This window comes from Apus apus, chromosome 4 (genome assembly GCF_020740795.1).
Source record: "Apus apus isolate bApuApu2 chromosome 4, bApuApu2.pri.cur, whole genome shotgun sequence".
NCBI classification, from domain to species: Eukaryota; Metazoa; Chordata; class Aves; order Apodiformes; family Apodidae; genus Apus; species Apus apus.
The window spans coordinates 68791785-68813580 of NC_067285.1; the positions used below are offsets into that span (position 1 = coordinate 68791785).

At 42.4% G+C, this 21796-nt stretch overlaps 1 protein-coding gene across 15 annotated transcripts in view; it reads left to right on the plus strand.

Moving 5' to 3' along the window:
- Positions 1-21796, plus strand: part of FAM13A (family with sequence similarity 13 member A) — a 130834-nt gene that overhangs the window by 57403 nt on the left and 51635 nt on the right. The window contains exons 1-2 of one of the 15 annotated variants that reach the window (XM_051618923.1): positions 12041-12129; positions 19013-19076. The exons of 10 other annotated variants lie outside the window; for them this stretch is intronic. Coding sequence is in view for 1 of the 5 variants with exons in the window: in XM_051618922.1 (XP_051474882.1) it covers positions 12092-12129 (38 nt within the window). In the remaining 4 variants the exon portion in view is untranslated. Of the gene's footprint in view, positions 1-12040; positions 12130-13351; positions 13419-14457; positions 14556-16904; positions 16933-19012; positions 19077-21796 lie in introns of those variants that run through there. 4 more of the 15 variants (XM_051618922.1, XM_051618926.1, XM_051618924.1 and 1 more) reach the window with 4 other exon arrangements.

Genomic DNA, 21796 nt, shown 5'->3' on the forward strand with positions numbered 1-21796 from the left:
ATCAGATGCATTTTAGTGAAATGACTGTATCTGCTCAGCTATTGTATGATCTTTGTTAGAAAAGAATAAAGGTTGTTCTTGGCAATGATAATAATTTGCTGATATGGTGGATTAGAAGAGGGTGAAGGGCTACACAGAGTAGTAGATGCAGAACTCCACCTTTAGCAGGCTCTCAAGTGTAATAGTGAAGAAATAACCACACACACTAAGCCTGTAAGCCCTGCTTCCCCCCCAGCAAGGACTGTAACCTTTAATAAATTTTCAGTTTGATTTGATGCCGGAGCAGGGGTCTTCAGGGAGAAAATGAGAGAATCTCGGTTGATTAGTAATTTTTTATACTATTTAAAATACCTCTCTCTATGTGTCTTCATATAGTTGAACTTAAAATGAATGCTACTGTATTAAGTAGCAGCTATAGTTGTGACTCTGTCTTCTAGAATGGCTTACCAGCTTTTTAAGTGTGGAAAGACATGTGATGTCTTCTTATAGGTATGATATTCCTTGTCACAGGAATTTTTGAAGGTGCTGCTGTCATTTGAAATATGTCAAATACCAGCTGAAGTCAAAACATATTGCAGAACATGAAATCCGTATCACCTTCTGTTCACAACTGTTAACTTATAAAAATGGTATTTGTAAAGTTGATACATTCTTTTTCCTGACCCAAACAGGTGGATTAGCTACATGTACCCATAATCCCCACCAGCACATAACGTATGTGTTCTCTTGAAAATTGCCTCATTGTTATAGCTAAGGCCAAAGGCAAAAAGCTAATTATGCAGTAGCATAAAAGCACACCTATAATGCAGTCTTTGAGTAAATCCCAACACAGCAGAGAAAGAAAGGAAGGAAAGGACAGGAGAGAATAGACTGGTCCTCTGAAAGAAGGATGAAGGCCTGCAGCCAGTGTGCAGCCAGTTACATGGTCTTTATCTCATTTTTGGAAGAGTGCCTGTGCAAAGCTTTAGAGCAAGGAAGACAAACTTCCAGATCCTGGGAACCACACACATTTTATCTTCACCTGGTTGACAGCCACAACATCCACCCTGCAGACCTCAGGAGCCAGGGGAGGCAGCAACCTTGCGGCTAAGGTATAGGCAGGAGGGAACGGGGCTCCCTGGGCTTTACCAGACCCTCAGTAAGAGGGTGCTAAGGTGGGCTTGCAGCTCTGTGAGGCTCAGAGTTCCTTTTTGGGTCCGTCTTTCTTTCTGCTCTGTAGAATGAAAAAGTCTGCTCAAAGCCCTAGTTCAGAAGGGACATATATAACTGCAGAAGCAACTGGAGTGATTTTGGATGTGCCTATATGTACTAAAATTTAAATGCTGCGAGTAGCAGATTAATGTGGATTTACTTCCCTTTACTTCAGGGGGAGGATATATTAGGATTTAAGTGGAAACAAAAGTTGGAGGGCCTCTTGCAAGCAATGCTCTTAGCCTTTCATTCTGAACTTCATATATAGGCGCAGAGAAAAGGGATAGCCTTCAGGCAGGAAGGAAAATACTTCCTGCAGCCAAAATGTGAGACAAGGGATTGTTGATGGCAAGCAGAAATGTCTTTCCTGACATTTGGCTGGCTCAGAGATGTGTGCTGCTTGCAGACTTTTGTTATCACCGTCCTGGATCTTTTGTCCAGGAAAGGGCACCAAAATAGGCTTTGCTGTTGTAAATGGGTGTTCTAGCACATGCTGGTACTGTTTTGAAGGAGGCTCCTTCTGTAGATGAGCACCCTGCTGGCTGCAGTGCTGTTAGGCTCTGTGTGTGTTCCCTAGGTGCAAATCCAGATCAAAGGAGTGCAACTGGGCACTCTTCCTTGCTGGTACTTGGTCAGGTGATGGGGAATGGTTGCATGTACGGCAGCCAGACTTTGTTAAAAACATTGTGCAGTTCCCAAGACCCAAAGCTTTGAACAATCGCGTCAGTCAGTCAGTAAGCAAGTTGCTTTCTCCAGTACTTTCTAGCCATGTTCTTGTGTGCCAAAGATCAGAAATGCCTCTTTGTGGCTTCGGTCACAGCTGCAGCGAGATTTGCCAGCATACATACCCTGTGCTGGCTTTCTAACATGTGCATGTTCTCAAAGAGAAGATTTGTTTATATCAACCTTCTGTTCACAAAGGTTCTTGTAGCTGGCCTATGTCCTGCAAATAAAGGGATCACATGCTGTGGTAGCCTCCCTAAAATAAGGGGTGGGTTAATGTACCATGCTGCACCCTCTTCTTAATGATACTGCATGTTCTCGCTGTTAATTGTGGAGGTATGAAAACATAATTATTTGTATGCTGAGGAGATTATGCTTACTATAACCTCTTTCCCTATTTTCCTTTTAGCAGCTGCAGTTTAAAACCAAAGCAAGACAAAACTTACCATTATTCTCTGGTATGTCATAAGAACTTGGGTGCCTGTTGTTGCCAGAACAAATCAAGCAGGGGGGCTGGTGTTGTTTGCTTAGCTGACTATTTTTGTTTAGGTTTGGGGTTTTTTTTGTTTTTGAAGTCTGTCATGGCAGTACATTCAGTCCCTATCCAAAGTAATAATTTGCCTTATCACTTAGGAACCTTGCTGCCAGGTTTACATAAGGGATTTCAGCCAGGCAGGAGGCAGGGCTGCCCTCCGACAGCCCTGGATTCTTCGAGAAAACTGCTCAGGAAGGGAGCAAAGGTCTGGAATGATGTTGGTGGGGAGCTGGTTGCCTTATGCATCATTCAGCAGCAGCCTCTGTTGGGCCCTTCTTTGAGCCCTCAGAGGGGACTTTTATGTGAGGTATTGTTGCTGTTTGTCACTTTCTCTCTAGGTTGTGTTGAGTTAGTTTTTCCAAGCTGACTCATTTAACTTTGAGAGTACATTTGTCTCCACCCTCCTATGCAATCAATTCCCTTCTTTCTTGCATTGTGAGATGCTGGCACTAGGAACTGCCTTACATAATGAGTTGTTAAGAAAAGCATTCAGTTTTCGAAAAACCCAGCCACAAAGACATGTGATTTATGTCTCTCTCCAAGGTAGGTAGCTGTGAATGGTGAGTCAGGGTGTGGTCTCAGCTCTCCCTGGGTTCTTCTCCCCTGTCTGTAGCCAAGACGTAATGACAATAACAGAAACATGTAATTATGTAGATTTTTTTCCATGCAAGTCACCTGGGTGGATTTCAGTTTACTTTTCCAAGCATTTGCCCTTTCTCTTCCACCCCACACAGGTTACTCCTTTAGATTAGGCTTTGCCCATTACAATATTCTATCCACCCTGTTCACCTCTAGACATCTTATCTTTGCGTCTCTACACAAGATTTATCTGGTGACAAATTATGGGTTGTGGGATGGAGAATATTTAGAATCTGATTCTGTGACCTGTGCCACAGAGGTGGAGGTTCATCTTGGAAGCAGCAAGAATCATAAATTAAACAAAGGTCTGACAACTGTTAGATGTAGAAAGCAGGATACTGAAACAAAAGTTCTTACTTCAGACCATGAGGCAAGTATTTGGCTTTTCCTATTTCCTGGGACAGCATCCAGCCGCCTTAGAAACCAGAAAGTGACTACAGTAAGTTCACAGCAATTGAGTAACGAAGCTGAAAAAACCCGACTCCCTTACTGTATCACAGGCATGGCCCTCTCAGCTAGAAGGATTCTTTATCTTGTAATCTTGTTCATTTTTTTTATATCTGCTTCTGCTGTGAGGCGAAAGTCCCTTCATCTGATGAGGCTGGTGGCTTTCTAATACCAGCTGGGTCAAATAATAGTTTTTCTGTAGGAAATAATGTGCAAACATCTGTGACAATCTTGAGGTAATTTTCAAACAAAAGGATCGGTGACCCCTTATGGAAGAAGACACAGTGGATATTAAAAAAATTAAGCCAGCCATGGCTTTTAATATGTGCTTTTAATATTTGCATTTATAAAATCCAAGATACCCATCCCTAACCTGTCTTCCTAGCAACTAGGAAAGAGGCAGAGCCTCTGCACTGTGACTTGGATGTTTTTTTTACTGCAGTGAGTAGTTTCCTCTCCTGTAGCTTCCTTAGCCTGTCTCCTGAAGTGCCTGGTGCATTGTTCAGTGGAGGAGGTTCAGCGTTTTGTGCCTTGTTTCCGGTAGCTTTGCAGAGCAAGCAGTTTTCTACCACCTGAAGCTGTGAGGTACTCCTTCCTGTGCAGCGTCCCAGAGGGAACCTGGATCTGTGTCCTGCTGGCAGGCCGCAGGAAGATCAGTGGGCAGAGGTCACCAAGTTCTCAGCCAGACTTGTTTGCTGCTGCAACTTCCCAGTTCAGCTGCCTGAACTGTGCACTTGGACGTTGTGTTCAGCACGTTGCAGTGTAGGCTGATGGAGTTCAGCTGTGACTTCCCATGACACACATATATATTTTAGTCAAAGTGGTCAGCTGGCTGTCTGTTCAGAAAAGGCTGTGGGTGGCAGGGCAGAGTTGTCACTCACTGCTTGTGTCACTTTCTTGTATCTGTTTGTCTGAACTGTTTCAGTGGTGTAAAACCCTCGTCTTTCATGGTCAGTGGCCACAAGAGATTTCCTGGTTTTGTCTGTTGTGAGGAATGTGATCCCAAGCTGACAGCTTATTTACAAATTGCACTTTCTCACATTGGCTCAGTGCCTTTCTCCTGGCTTGAGAGGGCTGCAGTTGCAAAGTATGAAGATAGTTCAAATTCTCTACCAAAGCTTTCCTTTTCATTCAGCACCCACTGCAGGAAGTATTTTTGCACTAGGGGTGATTGCAAAGAGAGCCCACTAGTTGACTGCAGAGAAATTACTACAGGCCGCTTGGATGGTACTGACTTCCAGTCATTAAGGCTTTGACAGGATTCCCGGAAACAAGAGATTCCACCACCGGTTCCTCAGGCCCTTTCACAGTCTCCAAGCTGTCTGCATTCAGAAAGTTTGAGTCATGTAGGGAGGGATAAATATCTAACTAAATAATATTTTTATTGTTCTTCATTATGGTTAGGAACCACGTAACCACCATAAAATGATTACTCTGTTGGGAGCACTGCTAAAAGCGTGCCATGTTTTATAAACTTTATAGATGTTTCCTTCAAAAAAACCTACTCTGAAACTCCAGAAAGTGTCAAATTGGAAAAAAAATAAACTGACTGCCATTCTGACAGGGCTACTGAGACCACAGAAAATAAGTTTTGCTCTAAACTCTCATTAGTTTTTGCTGGATTTATGTCCCTTGGGTAGAAAAACTTGGCTTTTTCCCAGGACTCTGAAGGTGGGTTGGGAAGCTGCAAATTCACAGATCTTTCTCTTGTCATTCTGAATGTTTTTGATAATGGAACATAGGCTTATGCTAAACTTCTCTTTCCCTTCATTATCCGTTTTTGCCACTTCTGATGTTGCTCTGACTGGCCTGCAGCAGGATAAGAGCATGTTTGCACAGCCTGGACATGTACAGAGTGGTCAGGCTCAAAGCTGATGTTGCAAATGAGGGACACAGCAGTGAGCTGTGCTGACTGAGCCCAGCGTCATTGTATCTGCCCATGCATAAGCAATAATTCATGTTTCTTGATACATGCACAGATGGGTGCAGGAAGAAGCCCAAGTACTGGCCTGAGGAGGCTGTAGTCTGGTCAAATACAGTCATATTGTAATAGATCTCGTCAGAGTTGTCTTTTAGCCAGGATCTCCCTTGCGTCTGTGGCAGATGGTTCTTCCAGCTCTAGGCAAAGAGATGGAGTTACTCTCACCCAGCTCACTCTTTTCTTAGTGCCTCCCAGCCAGAGTCAATCTCTTCCTGCCAAGTCATCTTTTCCCACCACCTCTCCCGGGAGTCAGAACGGCTGCTGGGGCACTTGTGCAAAGGGAGGACTCCTTTCAGTCACGTCATTTCACTGAAGAAGAGGAGCTATTTCTAGAGGGGTTTTTTTGGAGGGTAACTCTGCCAGACTGCCACCCTTGCCAGCACGGATGGCTGTTTATCATTCAGTGGAGTAAAAACCAGTGTGCACCCAACATGAATGGTGCACCCTGCTCCTCCACTTTGCTCAGCTCCTTCTGATATGGATGTTATTTTCATAAGGCAAAGGGTGAACTACAAACATTTCACTTCAAGATGCTTTAGAAAGCAGGAAACATTGTGGGTGCAGAGGCATGGAGTTCAAAGGATAGCTTTTGAAAGGTGGGAAAGAGTGAAACCAGTGACATTTTTTGTAAGAAATGTAGATAATGCAGAGAGTACCAAGGGCTAATTTAAAAATTTGTTGAGTCTTTTTGCTGACAAATACTTTTACTTCAGTGTTTTCTATGGCAAACAATTTTATTGGTCTGCCCCCACAGAATTTTTAAAGAGTCTCTGTGCAAACTGTTTTATAAAAAATAGTGGTTTAGAGGAGTGGGGGAAGTTTCATTAGACATTGATACAGAAGCCTGCTTTAAGAATAACTTGTATATGACCCGATTTCTCCTTGTTTGCTTGCTTTCGTATTGTCTGGCACTTGAACCAAGTGGTGCAAGTGAAGAACCTAGTGACCTATTGCACAGCATGCTTTACCCTGTTCCCACAGCAGATTAGCTGGCACAGCCATTCATTACTTGATGCTCTCCCAGAAAACCCTTTAGGAACCTACTCTAAATCCTCCCCTTTTGCCAGGAGGGATGCCAAGAAATAATTTCTGGGCTATCCCATGGGGCAAGAGTCCTTTGGAACAAGTTAAAGCAACTGGCAAGCGGGTGTGGCAGTGCTTGCAAAGGACACTGCTGCTTAATGAAGAAGCAGCCACAGCAGCTAATCCAGGTCTCCTGAGAGTTTAGGGTGTCCCTCTAGATGGGAGAAGTGCTTACATGCTTATCTGTTGGCTGAGATCAGGAGTTCTGAGAACCTGAAGCTCTGAGAAGCCTTTCAGCTTGGTGTTTACTTTTGTCCTGTCCCAGCAAGTTTAAGGAACAATTCTGGAATGTTTCCTCCATAAGAGATTTTTAACTAGCTTTGTTTAAAAAGTAATTTGGCCTCCAAGTTGCAGGAAGGAACAGAAGAGCTACAGTGAAAAAAAAAACAACACTATGTTCCCCACGGATATGCCAACAATACTTGTATCTCTATGACGGTGCCAAAAATAAAAGGGGTAAAATGAAGTCGGTTGGGTGCAACTTGCTTCTTTTTTGGACAAGAAGTGTACTGGTTGAGAATATGAGTGAGAAAATTCTTGAAATTACATCTGGGCAGTTTATCTAAGGCTTGGTGTTTCTAAACAGAGGCAACTGTAAGTTTTAAGAATGTGAAAAACTCACCGTCATTTTGATGAATTAAGTCAGTAGTTAGTTATCCTCATAGTTTAAAAATATCTCATTTCTAGTCATAATTTGCCTTGTCTTTAACTCCCAGCCATTGGATCTTGTTCAGCTTGTGAGTACTGGGTCAAATATTGTTTCCTGCATGCATGGGCTGTTTTCTTTAAAAAGCACTGAACATATTTGGTTTAGTTGTGTTCCCTTCATGGGTTGTCTCTGAGCACTCTTCAGTTTTTGATAACTTGCTTGAGAAAGGGGTTTCCAGAACTGATCAGAGTCTCCTGTAGCAACCTCCCCAGTAGGAAACACAGACATAATTCACTTTTTCTGTGCAATATCCATGTTGATTGCCTCTCAGGACAGTGTTAGTTTCTTTAGCTACACAGTCACTCAGGGCTTGTATGGAAGTACTGATCTGGCATGACATTGTATCCCCCAGTAGGACCCATTAAGTTGCCTGTAGTTGCCAAATACTACTCCTAACTGGTTGTACTGAAACTTGTAATACTGACTTACACACAAAATCTTAAAAAGAGCCACTGGTATTGTTTTAAATTTCCTTTCAGATGACGGATAAAAGCATTAAGTGGTACAGGGCTGAGTACTACTAGTCTTGAAAAATCACTGTTAGCACATAACTGCTTTTTGAGGATTCCCCTTTAATTACTTTTTTGACATACTAGTTGTTCACTCTTCCTGTTTGTCCTCTTTTGGACAAGGCCTATTTAATCTTCTGTCTGCTTTGTTTGGACATGAAGGGCTACAGTTTCCAAAGACTATTTCTATTTAAATGTGACTTATTTTATATGTGCACACAAATCTTCTGGCCGGCAGGAGGTTTTCCAGGGTATATATAATAATATATATAAAATTTATATTATATATATATAATTTATAATTGCAGATGCTTATATGCGCAGGTACTCTAGAGATAAAAATGCATGTATCAATGCATGTTTGTGTACATAAATAAAGAGATTTAAAATTCTGTATTACTGGTGTTCTGAAAAGTACATTCTTTACTTTTCACTCTGATGGTATCTTTGCTTTGCATTTCATGTTTCTGCCGGGGGGAAATTATTGCATAACTTAGTAAACACTGTGGGAATACACTGATGATACTGAGCAGAACTCCAGCATCTTAAAAACCCTCAGATTTTATCAGACCAGGCAAGATCATATTTTCTTCTCTTTCTCTCTTCTTTTTTAAAAAAATAGTATCTAGTTTGTGTATGGCAGTGCAGGAATAACAGCTTTTCAGAAGGCAGACACAAATACATCCTCATAAAATCCATTATCACTTATATCTTGTATCCTCTGGTGCTGTTCATAGATTCTTCTCTCTTGTTGCTTTATATGCTGACAAAATTACTCAGGGTGCATCTAAGTATGAAATGGGAAAAAAGAGAAGAAAGAACTTCTGTAATGATGATTGACAGGACACTTCCTTTCCAAAGGTATGTTCATTCTTTATACATCAATGGTGGTAGAGAGAAGTGATTATTCATACTTAGTTCCAGACAGCATCTTTTTTTCTTTGTTGAATCTCACTAAGAGATTTGCAAATCAAATACTTGGAACCCAGGTGTTGCCTTGGCATAGGTGCTGAAGTGTGGCAATGTATGTTGGTATTTTAGTGGGCTTTATAATTTTTATAGTTTTTTGCTATTTTCCTGGAGTATTCAAAATACACTAAGGAGCATAGAGTCAGTGGAGAGAATGCTGAAGCTGTCCTGAGAGAGGGGTTTTTTCCCCCCATCCTCTGTATGTATGTTTGGTGGTACCATAAATAGCTGCTGTGGTGCATTATTGCTGCCAACAGATGAGTTTGGCCTTTCTGAGCAATAGGAATGCAAGAATTGTGTGAAAATGGCAGAAGAGGTTTTGTTTTCCACGCTTAGCATGGGAGAACAAATTCAGCAAGTACAAACAAAACCAAACCAAAATGTTCTATAATCCAAGGTTTCGTACACGATAACCCAGCTAGAATTATGCAAGTTTAAAAGGTTGAAAGAGAGCAGGGGGAGTATTAATTCCTGTCTCTGTCAAGTAGCAAGTTGGCTTTAATGTAACTATCTATGAGAAGGAAATTGAATTTTTGGAGATAAGATGCTGTTTTCTGGCAGCTTTTGTCTGCCTGCTTTGTGCCACAAATGCATTGCTTGTGGTCCATACCTTTGAAGAGCAAGGTGAAGAATTAAGGAGCCATGTACTTGTGTACTTGTTTGACAGAGTGAGTCATTCAGAGGGCCCACTGAGATGATACAAACTGAAGTACGATGACATGCAGTGTGGGAAGATTTCCTGCTGTTTGAGTAGCAGGTACTTCTGCTCTTACTAACAGATGGCCACTCTGCCCAAAAGTACTTTTCTAAATTTCACTCTTTGACATTTTTGCATGCTAAAGTTTTTTATTGCAATATCTGCAGCTGCTCCAATAATAAGTAAAACCTTGGGAAATCAAAAGTCCACCAGCCGCAATTTTTTGTCTTTAATCTCCTTTCTTTAAATGGGTGTGGAAGTTGCATGCCAGTGAATGTGCAGGGAAATGTGAGCTAGGGTACCTCTTCTTAGTCATGATGGTTTTGACAGTGTTAAGGAGGCAGATGAGGAAGGAGAGGAGAAAACTGACTCCCCTTTGAGAGGATTCCAAAAGAAAAGTACAGGAGCAGAAGGTGGATCTGGAACTTTAATGTTCTCCCAAGGCATCTCTTTGATTTTAGCATGATGCCATGAACCTTCTTCACTGGTACTAATTCTTAAATTAGTATTTCTGATTATTACGGCATCCCTTTTTCTTAGTGAATTCTTCGTCAAGGATCTTAGTACTTCTAAGCTTATTTATATGGGCAAGTCCCATGGAAGTTATGATAAAATTGCTAGGATATAAATTCAGGGTAGAGCAGCTGTTTGAGTTGTTCCACTTCTGTTTATTCAGCAAGCTGCTCTGGAGAACCCTGACTCCTTGTCTGTGTAGAGGGGGTCCTTAGTTACATGTGGAATTTTTTTTTTTTTATTGGCATCCTAGTGGTAACACTCAGTTTATACAAGTGTAATAAACTATGAATAATTGTGTGCATATAAAAAATGGCTGGCTAATAAGAGGCAGTTTGATTTATTGTCAAATTGTGAGAACAGTACAAGGTGCTTTTGTTTTATACTGAAGCAGTTTTATGTATCAGAGTAAAATCTTTCATGGTTTTAGTTGCTTAAGAGCACAAATGGCACATTTAATTTAACAGGAAGTCATCAAGATATACATTTAATTGCTGCAGATAAGAGCAGCCCAGATTCATGATGGCAGAGTGCTTTATCAGCATTGCTGCCTTTCCTAAAAAGGGGCCCTGTGCTGTGCCTGGCGTGACTGTTGCACAGCAGAACAGGCTTGTGCTGAGGCAAAGGGCAGAAGCATTACTAATGCACTTCTTCCAGTCAGCCTGCTGACAGGAGCAAATATTAAACAGTTCAGTGTACTGAAGCAGGGCCACTTCTCAATTGACCTCTGCATCTCTACTCCATGCCACTGCTTGCTGAAGCTGCAGCTGCCCGCTGCTCTTGTTTTTAAGATAACAATGCCCATGCTTCCTGCTGAGAGAGTTCAGGATCTGTTAGGCATCCCTGTTAAACGTCTGATACCCTTCTACTAACCTGAGTGTCTACTGCTTCTCCAGAAGGCTGATGTGGCCCATGTCCGATTTGTTTGCATCACCTACATCTGTACAGAAGTCGTAAACGAAGCTCTTGTGACAGCTTTCTCCCAAAAAATGCATTTAATATTGGCTTGAATTTTTGAAGATTGGCATGTTTAGCTGTGCCAGAATTAGCCATTGGGCTTTTACCTCTAAAAATGTTGAAAGGATCCATTCTTTTATGCCCCTTTATTGGTTTGAGATTGTCCCCTTCCCCATCACATAAAGCATGCAGTGTGATAATGTCATTCACAGGTAGGGCAGCAGCAGAAAGTGTTTCTGTCCAGTGTTGGAGGAAGTTGAAGGTGATCCTTAGGTGTTCCAGGCAGAGGAGGTGCAAAGGTTGAAAAATTACACTTTGGATATGCTCCTTCAGCAGCCAGTCAAACATTTCCATGCCAGATCTTCTTAGGGAATGTGTGCTGTTTGTTTCCCAAGGCTGCTATGTCCTGGGAAGTGGCACACCCACTCGTGATGGTGCCATAGAGCTTCGAGTGGGCCAGATGGATGCTGAGAACCCTGCCTGTGGGAAGGGGAGGTAGAGGTGGTGACTACACTGTGTAGTCATTGGCTACAATTGACTTTGTAGTCTTTGACTGCATCATTGACTACAAGGTGACTACATTGCAGCCTAGGTGACATTTAGGAAGAATGGGGAGAGGGGTCAGATTATAGTTACTAGAAGTGTACAAAAGACTTTGTGGGGTGTTTTTGTTAAAAAGGTATCTTGTAATTAGCCCTCAGCTTGTGGCATTTCTTGTAGGTTTATGACCAGGTTGCCCAGAAAATCTGTGGCTGTTGTCCCCTCCCTGGAAGTGTTCAAGGCCAGGTTGGATGGAGGTTGGAGCAACCTGGTCTAGTGGGAGGTGTCCCTGCCCATGCAAGGGGGTTGGTCCCTTCCAAACCAAGCCATGCTATGATTCCATGGCAATATACACCTCCTTTGGTTAGCCTGCGTCTGCCTTGGCCGGTGGGGCAGGCCGGGGCCGAGTGTCCCTCTCACGGGCGGCAGCGAGAGGGGCCGGGCCGGAGCCACCGGCGGCGGGGCGGGTCCCCGTCAGCCGCCAACCCGGGTCGGCGGCCCCTTCGCCCCGCCCCGGGGCCGGGCCGCTCCCCTCGGCGAGGCGCTGCGGGCGCGGCGAGGCGAGCAGCGAGCGGGCGGCAGGACAGGCGGCGGCCCCATGGCCAGCATGGCTTGCGAAGTCCTGCCCCTGCAGAGGTACTTGTCCGGCCGGGGCAGCCCCGGCCCAAAGGCTGCGCGGGCAGGCGGGCGCGGGGCTTGGTGCAGGGCTGCCCGGCCCGGGGCACCGGGGAGCCGGGATTCCGGCCTGCCGGGGAGGGAGGGCAGCACCGCTCCGGGCCAGCTGCCCGGGCGCCGGAGCAGTGTAATGGGTCAGCGTGTTAACGGGGCTCCGGGGCTGGCAGAGATCTGTGGCTTCCTCTTGCGGGAGGACGGGGGGGGATGTAACGCCCGGGAATCCGCGCAGCTCTCCTTCTCTCCTTGGAGGGAGCCTGCCGCGGGCTGGGAGCGGCTTAGAGGTTTAGAGGGTTTTGGGTGCTCCGGGACCATCCCCTCCCGGCGAACGGTGGGGGTGTGACGGCTCCCTGCGCCCGAGCAGACGTCTCCCTCCCGCCGCTTCACTGCAGCAGCAGGGGCTGTAATGCGGCGAGGGAGCCCGGCCGGGCTTGCCCCTCTGCACATCCCGGCTATAGCTGTCTGCTTGCACATCCTGCGTGCTCTACCTGTGCAGCTGCCTGCACAGCACGGGTGAGAGGTTTACTTTTCGGAGGAAAAGGGCTGTTTTGTTTCCAGGTTGTCGAGACACACCTCCCTTCAGCACCAGCTCTGAGTGCCTACCTGTGCTGGCATGTGCTTCTGCCACAGTATGGCAGGGATAACTGCAGGCAGGCTTTTGAAATGGCAGTGCACAGACCAGCTGGGGAGGGGGCAGAAGTGTACAGAGCCCTTTTACTGAGTCATTAATATTTTATATCTATATATATAGATATATTTACATTTAATTGCTCTGACAGTTCTCAAAATTATACATTCCGTCGTTCCTTAGCATTATTCCAACAGGCTGAATATCAATCTTCATGTAATCTGCAAAATAGTACAGAAGTAATTTAGCATGCCATTTCAGTACTGTGGTGATGCTATTTCAGCAGAAGCTGCTGAGTTGCTGCTTACTTGGCCACAATAAAATAACTGAAATTGCTGCCCAAACTGTTATTGTCTTGGTAAAGCACAGAGTCTTCTGCAGATGGATGTGGAGGAAGCCTCTTTTGCAGTAATGCAGCAGTGGGTTTCCATGTTGATGACTGCAGAGAAACAGAAAGGCAGTTTGGGTGCCTTAAAGAAGTAGTCATAGTGCATCATTCCTATTTGAAGGTCTAGTCTCACATCATATTTTTAACCTTTTTGCATTCCCGAGGATCTGACTCTCATAGCCACGGTCAGAACAAGTGGTTGTTAACTGTGTTCTTGACTGCTCATCCCAGGGGAAGGTAGGTTTCACAGTGTAGCTCTAATTAGACTCTCTGTTTTTTCTGTTGTTGCAAGGATTAACTCTCGATCAGTTAGAAATGCACTCTGCACTTTAAAATTGAAGATTTTTCTTCATACTTCATTAAACCTTGAGCAAGATATAAAATTGTTTGGGCTTTGCAGAAAAAAAAATATATATATTCACAAAATTCTGGCTTCTTTTCCATCTCCTTGATCTATTTTGAGTATGTATACTGTACTTTTCACACCTAATTTTGTTTGACCTAAGGGCAGACAAGCACAGACTCCCAGATCGCTTAACAGCAGCATTCTCCAGCTTGCACCTTTATTTTCCTAATCTTCCCCTTGGAATGTTGTCTCCTCCCTTCTTAGTGCAGAGTTTTACCATGGAAGAGGGTCTTGCTGGCTTCAGGCTTTTTTTTCCAGCTTCACGAAAGGTCACGGTTACTACCAGCATGGGTAACAGTAAGGCTGTAGTTCCTGTGAGGTGAACAGGCTGATGCTGCTGTTCCAGCTGATGGCATGGAGTTCCTGTTGCTGAGTCTAAAGCAGACTAGGGGTCTGCAGACTCCAGGTACAGTGGCTCTGGGCACTTCCCAAACTGAGAGTGGCTGTCTTCCCCCCTCAAGAAAGGGAATGTGCTGCCAGCAGTGATCATGCTTGGTTCCCTTCCTGAGCAGATAAACTCCCTTCTGCCCACCTCCCACAGGTGCCCTGCTCTGTGTGCACTACGGGCAGCAGGCTGGCCATGCTGCGCCTTCCAGGGGAACCCTCCTGTCGTGAAGCAGTATAAATGTCTCTGAGTGGCTGGTGTGTAAAATCTGGAGAGGGAGAAAAGCTGGTTATAAGTAGTGGTGACATTTAGATAGTGTTTGTCACTAGAGCAGCAAAGTATTGCACCTACCAAGGTATCTGTAAGCTGTGAGTCTGTCTTCCTAAAAGTCCTGTAATGTGCTTGCATAGATCTATATGTACTGTACAGTGTCATTTTATTCTATATATAGATGTCTATGGAATGGCACATGATGGGATACTGTGGCCTGCTGAGAGGGAGTAACAACGGGGACATCAGGGTTCTGTTCTTTTGCATGCGAAGAAGTGGAAGGATGAATGTGTTGAACCCTCCACTGCAATAGGTACTATATTGCCCAAGCACTGTAAACGGCACCTGTAAATGTCACACGGGTTGCATTACTGATTTTCCAACAACCTGCCCACCAGTAGTTGTCTCTTCTGTTGTTAATATACTAACATGTTTTCTGAATAACATTAGCTGACTTTAATAACCTAGATTCCTACTTAGAGCACTGCTAATGCTATTAATGTATGTTTTAATTCATATAGTATAGCTCAGTCTATTGCAAATTTAACAAAAGCTGTGCAAAGCGGAAACTTGTGGCAGTCTCCTTTGCCAATCGCATCTGCTGCTTTCTATAGGAGGTGAGAAAGTGAGGTACATGCTCTGATCTTGTTAGTGATCAGTGGCCTCTCTTGCTTTGCACTATGGTGAAACAAATTAAGGCAGAGCAAGAGTGAAGCCATCACAAATATTTTTAGAAAGTGCATCTGGTAGAAGTAGGTAGTGTGACTGATCTGTTTCTAAACTGTACAGCAGCAGTTGTCTGCATGGGCTGTCTCGCAGTCACCATCGGGTTGTTTGATTTACCTTACTGGTTTGTTTGCTTGGAGCCTTTCACAAATACCCAGTATTTTAGCCAGAGAACACTGTTTGTATTCTGCCACATTTTCTTCTTTTTTTGGAAGGGCCACTGTGTTCTCTTTAACAGATTAGTGGAGTATTTGTGTGTATAAAATTGTAGTATAAATATATCTGATCCTTTGGACTTTGCTATCACGTTCTATCCAAGGTACTGGGAGTGCTTGACAAGCCCTAGTGAAGTATGTTCTGGAATATGTATGTGAAGAAAAATATATTCTCAGAGGGTGGAAAGAGCTTGTATCTGATTTATTTTTTGGTTGGTTGGTTTGGTTTTGGTTTTGTTGTGCTTGTTTTCTGGTGGAAGAAGAGAAATTCAAATCTGTGGTTCTCACCTTCCTCAAGTCATAGTCATAGCCTATTACAAAATGCTATGTTAATTTTTTTGCTTTCCAGACTCACATTTGACCCATATCTGATTAACGTGTCACACCTATGATGTGATGGTGAAGGGACTCTTTTTGAGTACCACTGGGTGGGCATTACAGGGGGGCTCTGACTAAAAGAGGAAGTGGATTTGGAAATTTTCTGTAGTGTTTGCCTCCAAGATGTCCACCTGATTAAGCAAGAAGATATGAATATTGCCTAAAAACTGGACTCTTAGATAACTTTATTTGAAGCATGTAAGCTTTTAACAAACAATCCTGAAATCAAAATCACTGGTTACCTAGTAATACTTCTTCACCATTGTAATGCAACACTTATGTATGCATTATGCAACATTACACTGTTAAATTCTGAGAAGAGGTGAAACTTTGGCTGGTACATTCATTCCGCCTCTTTCCTGACACATTTTCTTGTTTTATCCTAGTGAGGACTATAGCCAAACCACAAGTAGAAGAAAAGACACTGCCCTGTCTTTCATAATAAGCCCTAACTAGTTTAAGAAGTGAAACAACAAAAGCAAGCTGCTTAACACTGACGTCATTTTATAAAAGATAAACATATTTGCAATCCAGGAGGATAGTGAGTAGAAAATAATTATATAAAATTATGCTGTCAAGGGTTCCAGTAGATTCAGATACATTAATATACATGGAAAATCAACCTCTTGCTCACAGTGGCATTTAATCAGCAAGAAGTTCTGCTCATTTCTGCTTGACATGGGATAGCCTGTACTTCCCTGATGTTGCTTTGAATTGGGAGGAGGTGTGCAGAAAGGTTTCAATGTGTGGTGTTTTTTTCTTTTCTATTCAGGCAACATGCCTCAATCTCAGTGTCCCTTCACACACAACCTGCTCAGTTACACCTGTGGATAATGCAGTATCTTCCTGTTGTCTATGGCTGTGCTGTGTGTTATTTTTTCCTGCAATTAAAAGGCTCTTACTCTAGCCTTGTGTCCTTACGCCTTTAATCTTGGCTGTGGAAAATAGAACAATGAATAGTTCATGCTCCTCCGATGTGTGACAGAGTGATCCTTCATATTCATCTCAGCTCGTATCTATGAAATAGCAGTATTGGCAATTTCAATGCCAGATAAAATGGGACACAGAAGCTCATACTTTTTGAAGGCCAATAGGGAGCTCTTCCCCAAAGAGGTCTCTTTCTATGGCCCTGCATTTATTGCTGCGCACTGGGATCTTCCATGCTTCCAAGTTATATCCAAGATACAACTTCTTTGAGAGACCTTTAGGAAAAACACTATTGAACAAACAACTTTGGGGAAGATGCAGGATCCTTTGAAGATGAACATTTAAACCACTACCAACCCATCCCTGCCCAGGTTATTTGAGATATTTTTTGGAGTATGTGAGTTCAGAATAAAGCAGCCAGGTTGTCCACCTGTGGCTCATTTGGTGAGTAGCTTACCCAGGTACTTAAGCATGAGCTTAATTTGGTTTCAGTGGGAAGCTTGATTGGTATAAGGTTAAGTGTTATGAAGACTGGAGATAAATACCTGAAACAACGTGTTATGGTTTTTACTATAGAAGTTATTCTTCAGGGAAAATGCAAATGTTTGCATGGAAATAACTCTCACAGGGAAATAACTGTCTAACATTTGTTTCCTAGACGATTCCTGTGTAGTGCATTCCTCCTCCCTCCTCCTCAGATTAAGGGTATAGAGCAAGGGTGACTGACATTGCTCAACAATTAATGGTAATTTCCGATTTTTAATGATGGCCAATGTATCTCCACAGTGTTACATTAGATTAAATATATGGTTACTCTTGCATTAAGGATGATATTATTCTTTCTTCTTTTGCATAACATACCTCAATATTCTCGTTTTATTTGAATGAAGGAGCTTCTATTGCCTGCTGTTTGTCATGTGGAAAAACATTACCTTTTACCTACTGCTGTGAAGCACAAACTATGAGTAAATCACTCTATGGAGAAAATAAGTATGCAATAAATTTTCAGGAGCAGTTTCAAACTTGCATTTGTCGCAGGCTTGAAATAACTTTTATGGGGAAATTACTTGAGGGGGAAAAAAATGAAGTGCTGAAAATTTGTGAATAAGATGAGACGTTCAGCAAAAAACATTACTGTGGCCCAAAATTGAGGCTTCCTTAAAGCTGTTTTTTAGTGTTGATAATGCTGAAAGTCAGAATAAGAAAATAAACAACACTGTTAAAATTCTTTGCAATTGCAAACATGGCATGTCTTAATCCAAGCTGTCAGAGTGGTTCTAAATGGTGAGAAGAAAATATGAGGGAGATAACTTTGAAGTCTTAACAAGTCACCCAAGCTTAGTCTTTCTTTTCCTCCCCCAAAAAGCTTAATTGACTTTTGACATAATTAGTAGTTTGATATCACTGAATTTTCAGTGCCTTTCTGTTTGCTTGCATTAAAATTAGAAGTAGTTACCTCATTGCCTAAAAAGTGTTTTCGCTAAAAATTCATGTCTTTTGAAGTGCAAAACATCAGTGATGGAATAGAAAGCAAGCAATTTCTTTATCTGACTTCTGAGGTCAGAACAAATAGAGCCTATGGCAAGGCATTAGGAAAACATGACCTTGGCAGAGCAGCATGACCCTGCCAGTGTCTAGGCCTTTCATCTCTGGTGCAAAATATTGATGCTTGAGTCAAAATGCATTTTTATTATTGTAAATAACAAAAATTAAAGAATACACCATATTTTAAAAATTTAATTGACTACATGTCCAGCTTAACTTTTCAAAAGAGATGGAAAGCAGCTTTACAGGTATCTTTACAATTCCAATACCAGGACAGAAGAACTGCTGATAATTAAATGCAAATAAAACAAGGGGGAAGGGCCCTGAGGCACCCTCTGACCTGGGGTGTCCCATATATTGTAGAGGGTGTCCCATATGCATGTAAATAAATTGGGAACTCTCCATCTAACTGGGTTTTTTACAGCTTCCACTATGGAACTGGCTCAGCAGCTCCCTTATTCTCTCTGAAGGGCACAATGAGACGTAAAAAACCCAAAACAAACCATCGTTGTGTATTTGAGCATGTGATTGGTGAATGGTGTCCTGTAACATTCCTGTTGCAGAAGGGCAACCTTAGGAAAGGTAACCGTGGTTCCACAATGGAAATGTATTGTTTAAGTTAGACTTCACCCAAACTTTCCCATTTCCTTTTTTAGAGACAGAAAGGATGTGTTGCGTAAATGTTGCAAAATAAATGTGCCTGAAAATCATAAAATGGCTTAAACTAACTGGTGAGTGATACTAGCATTCCTTCCACTCTGACAAACTTTGTTGTTACCTCAGTGAAGGTCAGAAACATAACAATATTTGTTAGCTGTAAAATGAAGAGAACAAGTTTTTTCAGTTTGGCTGGTATTTGTTTTGGTTTTTAGCAAGAAGGAAGTGATCAGGTATTAGGTGTTCCTTAGGAGTATGAGAAATTGCTCTCCCAGGTATTGCATGAAAGAGCAATTCATTTCTGTTTAATCCCTTCTCATAGGGGAGCTGTGCCTATATCTGAGAAGAAAGAGACTGCTGTATTTTGCACTCACCTGGTTGGCCAGGTAATCAGTGATAGTTGAACAAATAACTGATATTTTTAATATATTTTTTGAAGTTATTTCATCCCTTCAGTGCTTTCTGGGCGTAAAGGATATGTAAAGCTGGGCAAAACTTTGAGGGTATAAAAAACCCAGAAAAAGCAACACATGACTTACTACAAAACCTGCTTGCCTAATGGATAAATTTTGGTGGGCAAGGTAGAAATATAGACTATATAAGAGATACATATCAGAATGACTTGTCCACTCCATACTGTGGACAGCTGACTTGATTTGCCAGGTCACTGTGCCAGGTATTAAGCTTTCCTTTCCTTCTGGAAGGGTCCTATATCCCTTTAACAGAAGAGGAATTCTGCAGGCCAAGTACAGTGCAGTTAAATTTTAACATATCTTCATGACTTCCAGCATTTTCTTTTGAAAGGATACTTAATAGAAAGGGCTTCTTAGCAATCCTAATAAACCCTTCAGTACAAGGTGTTTTAAAAACAAGTAAGCAATTGTTTTTTGATCAATGTAGCGTGGGTGATAGTGACAAAGAATCCTTCATGGAAGGTTTTAAACCAATTTCTAATCTGTTTATTGTGTAATATCAACTGATATTCAGTTACAATTCATATCTTGTGCATCTTTCTTGCTTAACCATGTGATGAGGCACACACAGGTTTAAAACCTCTCACACAATTTTTATTTCTTTTGTTAAACTGATCTGTGCATGTGTGTGTAATAGAAGCACATCAGTTTATTACAACATGAATAATTCATTTTTTCATAAGCCATTTTAATCAAAACAGAATCCTTGTGTGCTATGTGATTGCAGTAAGGTTTGGTGGTCCTGCATCCAATTTAAGCAATTGTGAGTTATGTGGAACTGGTTTAAATCTCTTCATAATCTATACAGCTCATGTCTTCTAGCTTGCACAGAGGAGTTTACTAGGGTGCATGAAGTTAGGGAAAGAAGTTTGGGATATGTTGATTTTAACGATTAGGAGGGAAATCGATAATGTGCTTTACTCACATGCAGGAGATCTTTTTAAAGTTAAAATATTTTTATAGCTTTCTCAAAAGTCTAGAATTCATGCTAATTAGCTTAGAGCTCTTCATCCCAAGTGCAGCTACTGTTCAATGCTGAACAGGTAAAACTATAAAGCACTATTGGGTAATAGGGGTTATGCACAGTTACAATTATTGACTGTGTGAAATTTTGAAATGTGATGATCTAAGTGAAAATGGTATTTGGTTTCTGACCTCTCTAAGGCTTCTTTCAACCCCAATTCCAGCTAATGGTCTTAAAGTACTTGTTTCTCCTCAGTTACTTTGTATGAGTGGATAATGGTTTTTTGCACAGTTATAAAACTTGCTTGTACTTGTGGAGCAGTAGTTGTACTTGCAGTGGAAGAAAAGGAAGGAAATGCAAGAGGTTTTAGAGTCCCTGCCAAATGCTACTTTTCCATGTGATCTGTCATAGCCGCTAGTGGAAGTATTAATATAAGAAAGTTATTTGGGCTTTTTCACTATCATTGTGCTTCTGTGAGTTGGAATTTAATTGCAAACCCAGAGATGAGGAAGGGGTTTTTTATGATGGAAAAGGAAGCATATTTGATGTGGCTTTGACAACGGCCACTTGTACACAAAGCAGGATTTGGTTTTGTCATTTGAAGTTGCATTGATACACAGGAATCATTATGGTGCTGTGAACTTTTCTCTACATAAGAAAACATTTTTCATGTTTTGTGTTCACCACTATAACTTGTTTGCATTAAGATTGCAAGTACAGCCATTAATGTAATGAACTGAACATAGCAAAAACTTTGCCAGCAACTTTTTGAGTTTAAAGGAGCTTATTTACACTTTTGGAAAAAAAAAAAATCCATAAATGCTAAATAAAGAGAGAACTTAGGCATTCAAGCTGAGAAACTGTGCATGTTGTCAGGGAATGGAGCCTGGACCTGCCAGAGGTTCTTACCCATGCTTTTGTTACAGGTTATCTGGGAAGGGCAAAACTGTGCACTTCCTTATCTCTCTCCACTTTGTCATCGCTATCTTAGCCGTTGCTAAGTGCCTCCAGGTGGTGTTTGCCTAAGTGTCCTGTCCACATCATCTTGGTGGAATTCAGTGCCCCTGCAGCAGTGGCCAACTGCAACTTGCTCGAGCAGCTAAAGACTAGCTTGTGGAAGTGGCAGCAAAGTTCCCAGGAGTAGCTGTGCTCCCGGTCTTCTCAGGGAGCTGATGAAAACTGCCCAGTCACTGTTGCACTACAGAAGCGATGCGAGTTTTGGCAGACCACACTGGTTTTGGAAGCAGCTTCTCTTCCTGCCAGTCTGTGGTATTGTGTGTTACCCTTGAATTGGTATTTTGGGCTTTCCGTGCTATGTGCTGGAAGGTCTTTTCTGTAGATGTCTCTAGCTGTCTCTATGAATTTACTGCATGCTGTAGTGGGGGGCTGAAATGAATTAAACCTCTTTGAATTATTTTTCTGTCACACTGGCTCGCTCAATCTGTCTGTCTGTCCACCTTCCTGGCCTTTTTTGTGTCCCTTGCATCCTGCCTCCTCCTTTGTGCTCCTGCCCCCCCAGATGAATTTGGCATTTGTATTTGTGCTTCTGTTCTAACATTGTCTGGGCTTGAAGTGAGCCGTGGCAAAATCTGCCTCTGACTAAACACAGTGTGAGAGCAAGGTGCTTACCTGGCTGCAGGCCAGTGTCAGCTCATCTTGCTGAGGGAGT